This window comes from Danio rerio, chromosome 11 (genome assembly GCF_049306965.1).
Source record: "Danio rerio strain Tuebingen ecotype United States chromosome 11, GRCz12tu, whole genome shotgun sequence".
Taxonomy (NCBI): Eukaryota; Metazoa; Chordata; class Actinopteri; order Cypriniformes; family Danionidae; genus Danio; species Danio rerio.
Window position 1 is genome coordinate 8,340,525 of NC_133186.1, and position 10,968 is coordinate 8,351,492.

Below are 10,968 nucleotides of genomic sequence, written 5' to 3' on the forward strand. Positions count from 1 at the left end.
TATTTTCAAATTATTTTTTCCCCACATTAAATACTTTAGTAATTTATAGAAAGTAATACATTGTTTTTAAACCATAAAGTACTCGTAATTTGTGGTAATTGCTGCAACAAGTATAGTAAAACAAACTAATTCACTGTTTATATATACATATATAATAGGTGACATTGTGGCGCACTGGGATGCTTGCGTCGGTTTCCCCCACAAATCCAAAGACATGCGCTATAGGTGAATTGGGTAAGCTAAAATTGACCATAGTGTGTGTGTGTGTGTGTGTGATTGAGTGTGTATGGATGTTTCCCAGTGATGGTTTGCTTTAAGCTATATATATTTTCTACAAAACAAACCATCATTATACAATAACTTATTACCCTAACCTACCTAATTAACCCAGTTAAGCCTTTAAATGGCCCTATAAGCTGGATAAAAGTGTCTTAAAAATATATATAGTAAAATATTATTTACTGTCATCATAACAAAGATTATATAAATCAGTTATTAGAAGAAATTAAAAGTATTATGTTTAGAAATGTGTTGAGAAAAAAAAAACATGTGTTAAAATAAACAGAAATTGTACAATTCAGGGTGCTAATAATTCTGACTTCAACTGTGTGTGTGTGCATTGGAAACCCTAAAGTTGTGAAATACAGATGGCGATATTGCTCCTAAACAATTAGTCGTCGTTAAGCAAGAAAAAGTAGAAGACTGATATGTCATTAATCATAAATGGTTCGCCCCTGCCTAGATCATATGTAAAACGTGTGTGGGTCTGCAGCTGGATATAGGAACTGAGTGAAAATGTGTTTTGATCCAGGTGTGCAATACCTAGTTCAGCCACTGGATGTCAAACTTACAAACTTCACCTTTAAAAAAAAAAAAGACACTGTAAAGTCTAAACATACACATTTCTGTGGAAATTTTGGATTTTCTCAAGATATCAATGTGTGTTAATCCCACATATAGGGCAATGTTTTCATCTCAATTTATTGTTTTATTTTCAAAAATGTTTTTCTTAGTGTGATAAATAAAACTATTAATAATTCTTCAAATTTTGTTTGTTGAAATGTAGACGACTGACCATGCTAGATTGCATCATATACTTTATTTGATTTGTGTACATGAGATGTCTGGTTCGTGGAGGTTGCTTGTCTTCACATTCTGGCTCGTGGTTTTCTGCACACAGTGCCTGTGATGTTTCCTGATGGATTATCAAGAGGAAGATAAACCTGAAAGATATATATGTACATGTAATACTTAGAAAATAATACTCCACATATCCATTATATTCTAAGGTGAAATGGGAAAAACATTCGTTATGGTCATATGTGTGTGGTTTTTAGAAATCTAGCAATAAAGTCATTCTAAAGAGGGGCAGCCCTAAAGGCCATTGTCAAAGCCTGAAATCTTTGGACTTTTAATAGAAGTTCAAATCAATCTGAACTGATGACGTGCATGTCACTTACGCTTTTTGTAAATTTCACTCACCTCATCCTTGTTCGAGAGTCCTATTTTTGTCATGTCGATGACAAAATAATGCTGGTTCGGCATAATTATCTCAATTTCCTCAACCTGTAATGACAATACATCATTTCAAAAATGACATTTAAATAAGACTTTCTACTTCGTTTGTATAAAATTAAGTTATATAATAAACCAGTAAGTCCTTCAAGGACATCCATAAAGGGTTGTGTACAGTATTCAATTCTTAACCCTTGTGTATTGTTTAAATTCATTCCATTTTCGTTATATCCATGTGGCCTGTACCTTTCGTTATATACTTCTTCCCAACAGCACTGTAAAACCCAATAGTCAGATTTATCAATTGAAAGGAGCACAGTTATCTCAAAATTTTCTGGAAGTTACTTCTTCTAGAGTTTTGAACTCAGGCTGCGTCTGAAACTGAATACTTCTATACTATACAGTACGCTAAAATCAGTATGTGAGCCGAGTAGTATGTCCAAATTCATAGAATTCGAAAGTCAGTATGCAAGAAGTGACCTGGATGACCTACTACTTCCGGCGAGATTCTGAAGTGCGCATCCAATGCACGCTGTGCTATCTCATGATGCCCCTTGAGAGAATTCATGAATGGGAGTGAAGTGACGCAACTGATGCAGGTAGGTTACGTGACCACGACAAAATGGCGGATGTAGTACGTCCGAATTCCATTCATACTTTTCACATTCATACTGTATAGAACATACTTTTCTAATGGCCGAGTAGTAGGTTTAAATTTAAATGCAGTACTTACTGAGTAGTAGGCGATTTTGGACGCAGCCTCCGTGTTGATTGAGCATTAATAATGTACACCTGCTGCTAACTAATTATCTCATTACTTCAACTGAAATGTTCACAGTACACATAAGGATTAGTTTTTGAACACACATGGTTCATAGCAATCGGTTTCCTTAAACCAGGGGTGTCCAAACTCTGTCCAGGAGAGCCGGTGTCCTGCGTAGTTTAGCTCCAACTTACTTTAACACACCTGCCTGGAAGTTTGTAGTTCACCTAGAAAGAGCTTGATTAGGTTCAGGTGTGTTTAATTAGGGTTGGAACTAAAATAGGCCGACCCTCCAGGACCGAGTTTTGGACACCCCTTCCTTAAGCTACAGTCACGCTAGAGTTTGTATGCGCGAAATTCTTACGTACGGCGCTGCGAAAAGGGGCGGGTTTTAACAAGCTTATTAGGCATTGAAAAAAGCGAGCGATTGATCCATGTTTTAAATTTCTGTCCAGAGATGTCATGTTTTGATCCTCAATTGATCTCACGCAGTCAAGTGATGTGATTTCACAGGTCAGAGTTCACCAAGCTTGAACGTTGCACCGCAGCAACCTGCGAAAATTGACGCATGACCCTGCGTTTCCGGTCTGATGCATTCGCGTGCATATGAATGGAAGTCTATGGGAGGAAAAGCCCTGTGTGACCGCAGATGTAACTTTGTTGCTAAATGGTTAACATGGATTTTATTAAGAGAGTAGCTGTGTTTATGTGCTTCAGGAAGGCTAAAAAACAGCATCAATTAGTTCGGCGCTGTGTCTGATTCCACCAGATCCTTTCCGAGGTGCATCCAGCTCTGTGAGTTCATCAACTCCTCCAGAAACTGTACCTGGATGATGAAAGCTTTCAGCGGTGATTCAGACTGAGCGGAGCCAAGTTTAATGAACTGTGGTCTGGTGTCATGAGAAATAGATTCCCCCCTGAGAATTGAGTCTGCCTATAGGACCACGAGTGATCATATTGTTTTGCTTGAATTGTAATAGGTATAGTTTGTAGTGGCTAATTATAAAGTACAGTATATAAAATCACGTTAATAATTTATAGAATGTAAAAAGCGTGACTGGCGACGCAATGGCGCAGTAGGTAGTGAAGGTCGCTGGTTCGAACCTCGGCTCGGCTCAGTTGGTGTTTTTGTGTGGAATTTGCATGTTCTCCCTGCGATCGCGTGGGTTTCTTTCAGGTGCTCTGGTTTCCCCAACAGTCCAAAGACATGTGGTACAGGTGAATTGGGTAGGCTAAATTATCCGTAGTGTTATAGTGTGTGTATGAATGAGTGTGTGGATGTTTCCCAGAGATGAGTTGCAGCTGGAAGGGCATCCGCTGCGTAAAAATATGCTGGATAAGTTGGCAGTTCATTCTGCTGTGGCGACCCCGGATTAATAGAAGGACTAAGCCGACAAGAAAATGAATGAATGAAAAAGCGTGACTATTTCATTTCACCATTAAAATGGCATGTATAAGCGTTATATTGATCCTTTTGATTACTTATGTATAATTAAAGGCATGCATGGGCTATGAAAATGAGCATTTTTTAATATTAAATTACATTATATATCTTTTATATTGTTTAGTTTGACCAGTTAGCTTATGTGCTAGCAGAATCATTCCCATTATGTTAGCCTTCTGGCTACAAGCTAACACAGCTCTGATTAACCACACAACAAGGTATCACAATAATAGCTTTTGATCAGGCATTCACCACAGACGATACCTTAGCAGTCCTAAGTGGACTCGATTGCAGGGGTGGACCCGTTTTCCCACTATTTCCCCTAGGGGTGCCAACAACAAGCATTACGTCATAATCACGCCCCTAGAAGAGCAAGCTCATGATTGGATAATACGGCGTGTCAAACTCACAAAACTCGCGTTGCTTCATTCACACCGCCGAATGTCTATTTGCATCTTTGCATTGACTTAATATGTAAACTACTCACATTTGATGCTTCATCCATGTCTAGTGTGAACACACCATAATAATAGACATCAATAGGGAAAAACTGCCACAAACATAACGAAAGTGTAGTAAATTTGCCCAAAGTGTTTTGTTGAGTTTTTCCTCAGCATTTTCCCAAAATATGTCTCATAATACGGTTTATCACCAAAAAAAGTTACATTTGCTGGGAAACAGATAAAGTTGTGGCCAAATAAAAACTCAAAATTACCCCTGAGTGTATGAACAATATTAATAGAATAACTCTTCAAACACCACTAACAAAAGTTACACAATGCCTTCAGACATCAGTCTGACTTACCTCTGGAATTCTGTCAAGTACCAGGAGTTGTGTATCATAGAGAGTTTTCTGAACAGAAGGAGAGTACTCCCCACGATCGTAGGGTCCTGCAAACTTTTGAATGACGGTGTCCTTAACAGCTTTCCTACAAGGGAATTGCACAGAAAACATATAAAGCATAACATTTATTGCACATTTAAATGATCTGCTTTTTATTATGGCATGTTTTAAAGTGTTTCATTCACCATGCAGCGTCAAATGCCACATTTATCGTGTTGTAGCGCCATCTTGCATAGACAGAAGTACAGAAGAATCTGTCTTTTGCATCAGTCAGAGTGGTGAAACGATCTCGCAAAAAGCCCTCAAATCCAGTTTGTGTAGTCTTCAATACCTTCATGTCTTTTAGACCACTGTGAACCACTGGAGTCTCTGAGAAAAACACAACAAAAACATAAATACATTTGCAGAAATAAAGCAATACTAGTTGTTCTCTTAGTAGACCACTATCACTTGTTGACTCTCTCATTCGTACTCACTACTCAGATATTGTTCGGCTTCACAGAAGCGCAAAGCCTCAGGGCAGTGGATGAAAGCATGGTTGTGCTCAACTCCATTCTGTTAAACACAAACAAGTGTTAATCAACTATACACAATGACATGAAAGTCTGCACAACAACTTAAAAACTGGGGCCTTTACCATGGAGCCTGATTAGCTGGATTAGCTGGCTAGCCTGTTAAGTTTGCACCTCTTAAGGAAATAGTGTTGTATACACCCCACTGAAGACATCCATCAGCCTACATATTTAATTTTGTATGTTAAGCGCTAAGATTTGTTTCAAAACTATTTCTAAATGTAGTTCTAATTTCCTGCAAAACAACTCAGTTGTCACCATAAAAACCTCAAGAATTGCGTAGATTCAGCTCATTTTAAATAAGTAGTTTGAGCATATATATATATTTATAGCGTTGAAGTCAGAATTATTATCCCGTTTTTGATTTTGCTTTTCTTTTTAAAAGATTTCCCAAATGATGTTTAACAGAGCAAGGAAGTTTTATTTCCGCTAGAAACAAAAAAAAGTGTTAAATTTTTTATGAACCATTTTAAGGTCAAAATTATTAGCCCCTTCTAAGCTATATATATTTTTTTCCGATAGTCTACAGAACAAACCACTGATATACAATCACTTGCCTAATAACCCTAACCTGCCTAGTTATCCTAATTAACCTAGTTAAGCCTTTAAATGTCACTTTAAGCTGTAAAGTGTATGTATATATATATATATATATATATATATATATAGAGAGAGAGAGAGAGAGAGAGAGAGAGAGTGTATTATGTATCACGACACATTTTAATTAATTAAATACCAGTGACACGAGGAATTACCAGTAAGAAAAGCAACAATATTCAGTAGTGTCACCCATAAGAAAAGTAACACCAGTGACATTTTTAATTAAAAAAAGCCTTTTACAAAAGGTCTGCTGCAAGGTACACTGAAAAAAAATTGCTACAATGTATATGGGTTGAATTTAAACAAATTAAATGTAGTAATGATGAGCAACCTGATTTGTTTGTTTGAATTGAGCCTAAATAATTCTTTACAACCACTTACCCTAAAAAAAATTATTCCAAGGAATCTTCTTTTTTTTTCAGTGTATCTAAAAACGTGTTGACAATTATAGTATTGAACTAAAGGATTTGAACTACTTAATGAAGTAATTTACTTCTTTTCATTTTTTTTTTTTTTTGGTGACCTAAGACGTGATGCCAATTAAAAGCTTCATATTAAATCATGAGCTAAATATGACTAATATTTAAAAATGATAGGGGTGTTACAATGAACCTTTCTTCATATAACTTTAGAAAATAGGAAGTATATGTCAAATTATGTCACTAGCAGTGGCGTAGCGGACGAGCCCGCAGGGCACGCACCGCGGGGGGGGCCCGCGTGATTAGGGGGCCCCACGTCGTCGCGATTTTCAATAATTGAAAATTCAGGAACCGCAATAATCTAACTCTTGGGAACAACTGTGGTCGGAACCAAAGTTCACAGGTCTGTGTGCTCTGAACACCTCTTAAGCGGTGGACTACTTCATTCTGATTGCTTGCCGCCGAACCGCGTCATAGCCAATAAAGACGCGCCGCTGTTTCTCGCCTCCGGTTCTCGTTAAAAAATGAATGACTTCTGGCTACTTTGACGCTCTCGCGGCTTTCGGTTTGTGATCGCTCCTTAGTTTGTGAAGAATTCCCCGCGTTGTCGATCCACCCCACCTATTTTCCACCGCTCCTCAATTTGTGACATAGATATATACACTAGATATCGCATAGGGACCCTGAGCATGCGTCTATAGCGCCGCCACATTGGTACAGTGCTTCCCGGACAAATGTCATTCAAACGCACTAGTCAGGACAGTATTATTACGTGAAGATGCGGGACTTTAGCGCTGTCTACGAGTGTAGTAACGAGCAAACAAAGAAAACAAAGCACAAAGGCAGAACACTTCATAGGTCAGATTAAGTTTTTATCTGTTTTTGTATGTTCTGAACTTTGTGCTAAACAGGTAACGTTATTGATGATAACAGTCACTTACTGCATTCACTATAAGTCAAAGTAGCTCCAACTCGCACTAAATACTCGGCTTATGCTAGTTTTGTTGAATAAAATCAGCAAACAATGCAAAATAAATATGACAACGAGATGCCGCGCTGCCAGAAACGTGTATTAATGTCGGCTAACGTTAGTGAAAGAGTCGTTCATAACGAAGATTCATTCACAAACTAATCGCTCCCTCCGTCAGTATGAGAAGTGAAAGCAGAAGAGGAGCTGTGTTTCAGGACACGGATTAGATCAAATTTAACAGCGAGGGTGAATAATACATTTCTGTACACGCAAACACAAGCTTTATGTCAGGAATGGCCGTGCGATCAGTGATCCATCAATGTAGAAAAGTGATGTAAAATTATAATTTTCATAAAAAAAAAAAATTGCATACTAACATCCAGGAAAACTCCCGATCACAGATATATGTGTATATCTCTGTATAAGCACCCCCCCCCCCCCCCACCTTCGACTGGGGGCCCCGTCGGTGATCCCTGCAGGGGGGCCTCCGCATTTTGCGCTACGCCACTGGTCACTAGAGAGATTTTTATTTAAAAAAAGAGAGATTTTTGTTAAACTGTGTGACACAATTCCAGGAAACTACTACTTTAATGGTAGAAATCTGTTTTTGACCTCAAAATAAAGCACTGTGAGGACAAGCATTTTTATTTATTTCTGTCAAAGCTAAGGACAGAAAAAGTGACGTCTCCATATAATGACCCTTAAATACTTTTAAAGCCTTTGTACTGTATATATAGTAGTTTGGTGTAGCAGTAACAGCACCTTTTCCAGTCTTTTCCAGGGAACTTCATCAATGTTGACCTTCACTCTTGTGACATGATTGAACGCTGTGAGGAAATGTTCACAGATATCCAGTGCAAAGCTCTCAATGCTTTTAATCTGCAAGACAAGAATTATATATCATTTTGTTATATATATATATATATATATATATATATATATATATATATATATATATATATATATATACACTCACAGTTGAAGTCAGAATTATTAGCCCCCTTTTGATTTTTTTTTCTTTTTTTAATATTTCCCAAATGATGTTTAACAGAGCAAGGAAATTTTCACAGTATGTCTGATAATATTTTTTTCTTCTGGAGGAAGTCTTATTTGTTTTATTTCGACTATAATAAAAGCAGTTTTACATTTTTTAAAAACCAATTTTGGGACAAAATTATTAGCCCCTTTAAGCAATTTTTTTTTTTCGATAGTCTACAGAACAAACCATCGTATACAATTACTTGCCTAATTACCCTAACCTGCCTAGTTCACCTTATTTACCTAGTTTAGCCTTTAAATGTCACTTTAAACTGTACAGAAGTGTCTTGAAAAATATCAAGTAAAATATTATTTACTGTCAGCATGGCAAATTTAAAATAAATCCGTTATTAGAAATGTTTTTAAAACTATTATGCTTAGGAATGTGCTGAAACAATCTTCCCTCCATTAAACAGAAATTTGGGAAAAAATAAACAGGGGCACTAATAAGTCAGGGGGGCTAATAATTCTGACTTCAACTGTATGTATATATATATATATATATATATATATATATATATATATATATATATATATATATATATATATATATATATATATATATATATATATATAAAATCTTGTGCTTTATTTTATACAGACATGACCTAAAATGACAGTTCATAGTTCAAACGTGCCTTGAGAATCACTTTCTTTACCCTACCTGACCATGAAAAAAGGGTTACATTAAACAAATAAAAATGCCTACCCCTTTTAGTTTGGCAAGAGCGTGGACGGTGTTTTTGACGGTGTCAGTGGGGATGATGTCAGAGTTGTCTCCTGTTAGATAGTCTTTGCGGGTCTTAAGGGTTAACTGAACGTTTGCAATCAGCTCAATAATATGGTGATGGTTCCCTTCACGCCGGATGTGAAGAACTTTAACCATATTCTTTCCATAGCCGGTTCTCACGAACTCCACATTCTAGATGAAACACATTAGTAAACAACAATGCAGCTGAAATCTTTCTCTTTTGAAAGAGAGTTTGATAACGTGTCCATAACATTTAATGAAAAGTCCCTTTCTTTACCTGATTTGAGGTAGTGGCCATGCCTGTTTCAGGAGTCACCGCTGACTGCACCAGTGATTGGAGGAGATTTTGGATAGAGCAAAGGGTTTTGCTAAAGAGGTGGCGTCACATACTAGTTATCGTGTTTTTAATTGGTCCAAATGTTCAGTGATCTGTCCCACCTCCACAACCATGCAAAGAGGTGGTGATTTGCTGATAACCCTCCAAAAACAAGCCATCTCTCTCTTTTTATTTACACGGTGACCACTGTCACGTCCTTCTTCGCCCTGTCCATGACCCACAAATTCATGTGGCCGACTGCTCCCCCTTCACCACCCCTAAATCAACCAAAGTTCAGCATATTTTTTGAGGAACAGGAAAAAATGTGGCTTAAGCTGGTAACATTTCATAGTCATCAAAGGGTTTTCTGGGATAACTAAATGGATAGTTCACCCAAAAAAGACAGTTCTGTCATCATTTACTCAAACCTTCATGAGTTACTTTCTTCTGTTGAACATTAAAGGAGGTATTTCCAAGAAAGCTGGATACCTGTTACCATTCACTTTCATTGTATCTGTTTTTTCTACAGCCATACTATTTTCAGCTTTCTTCAAAATAGCTTCTGCTTTGTTCAACAAACTCATAAAGCATTAAGGCCAGTTCATACTTCTGAGTCAAGTGTGCACAGATGGTCTGGCGATGCCTTTGCACAGTTGCATTAACCATTCACCAAATCCTGTCGAATAACTCTCAAAAATGTAACTAGAATTTGCAGCACTGCTTAGCACAAGAGCTATGATTAGTTGGCTTGGTGGTGGTGATGAGTGTGGGCGGGGCCGAGAGCTGCGGTAGAGGAGTAAATCTTGTGACACAAGTTTAACAAGTTAAGATTTAGAGCCTTATCACACACCTGGCGCAATAAGGTGCAAGACGAGTTTGGCGCGATTTGTTGCTATTTTCAGACCAGCACAACTGTAATTTTTATATTTTGCACTAAGTTGTTTAAATAGCAAATCCATTTGCGCCACTTGTGGACTCAGTTTTCTGCTGGTTTAAAAAGGAGGTGTGTTAAGGCTCATTGTTGGAGCGTTGCTATTTTGAGCAACTGAAAAAGATCGCACCACTGACCAACTAAAAGTTTGTAACGCGTAGAGTTAGGTAATAAATACAGGATAGCTCATCCAACTCATGTTGTAGCAGGAAAAACAAATCAAACCTCACACGGGTCGCAGTCCACAGCAGGAGGTTTATTTCCCTTTCAACAGCGTCACTGTATCTTACAGAAAAATAACTTAATTCGAGCATCAGAAAGACAAAGATAAACATCGGAGCTGCACACATGCGGTTCTCGTGTTATGCCTCTGGTGTTACATGCGTCTGCGGACTGTCAACACACACACCTAAAATGGCGATTCTCCCTCTTAAAGGAACCTTATCCCATTTTTACTTGTTACAAGCTGCTCTAAAATCCAGTGCAGAGCGCATTAGTTATGCACATATGCAGGCCCACACATTGCTTAATACACACAGGATGTACAGCAATATCTGTATCACATATACATATGAAAAAAATTAAAGGATTAAAATGTTGCAAAAGGCGACACAGTGACGCAGCAGGTAGTGCTGTCGCCTCACAGCAAGAAGGTCGCTGGTTCGAGCCTCTGCGTTTCTGTGTGGAGTTTGCATGTTCTCCCTGCGTTCGCAAGGGTTTCCTCCGGGTGCTCCGATTTCCCCCACATTTCAAAGACATGCGGTACAGGTGAATTGAGTAGGCTAACTTGTCCATAGTGTGTGTG

The 10,968-nt window shown here is 37.9% G+C and overlaps 1 protein-coding gene across 1 annotated transcript; it reads right to left on the bottom strand.

Moving 5' to 3' along the window:
- Positions 1-1,084: 1,084 nt before the first annotated feature.
- Positions 1,085-9,239, bottom strand: uox (urate oxidase). The gene is given in 8 exon segments (NM_001002332.1): positions 1,085-1,223; positions 1,483-1,566; positions 4,528-4,651; positions 4,752-4,935; positions 5,043-5,121; positions 7,890-8,006; positions 8,875-9,087; positions 9,194-9,239. Coding segments are annotated over 8 exon segments (897 nt in total). The 5' UTR covers positions 9,215-9,239; the 3' UTR covers positions 1,085-1,148.
- Between the last annotated feature and the right edge of the window lie 1,729 nt (positions 9,240-10,968).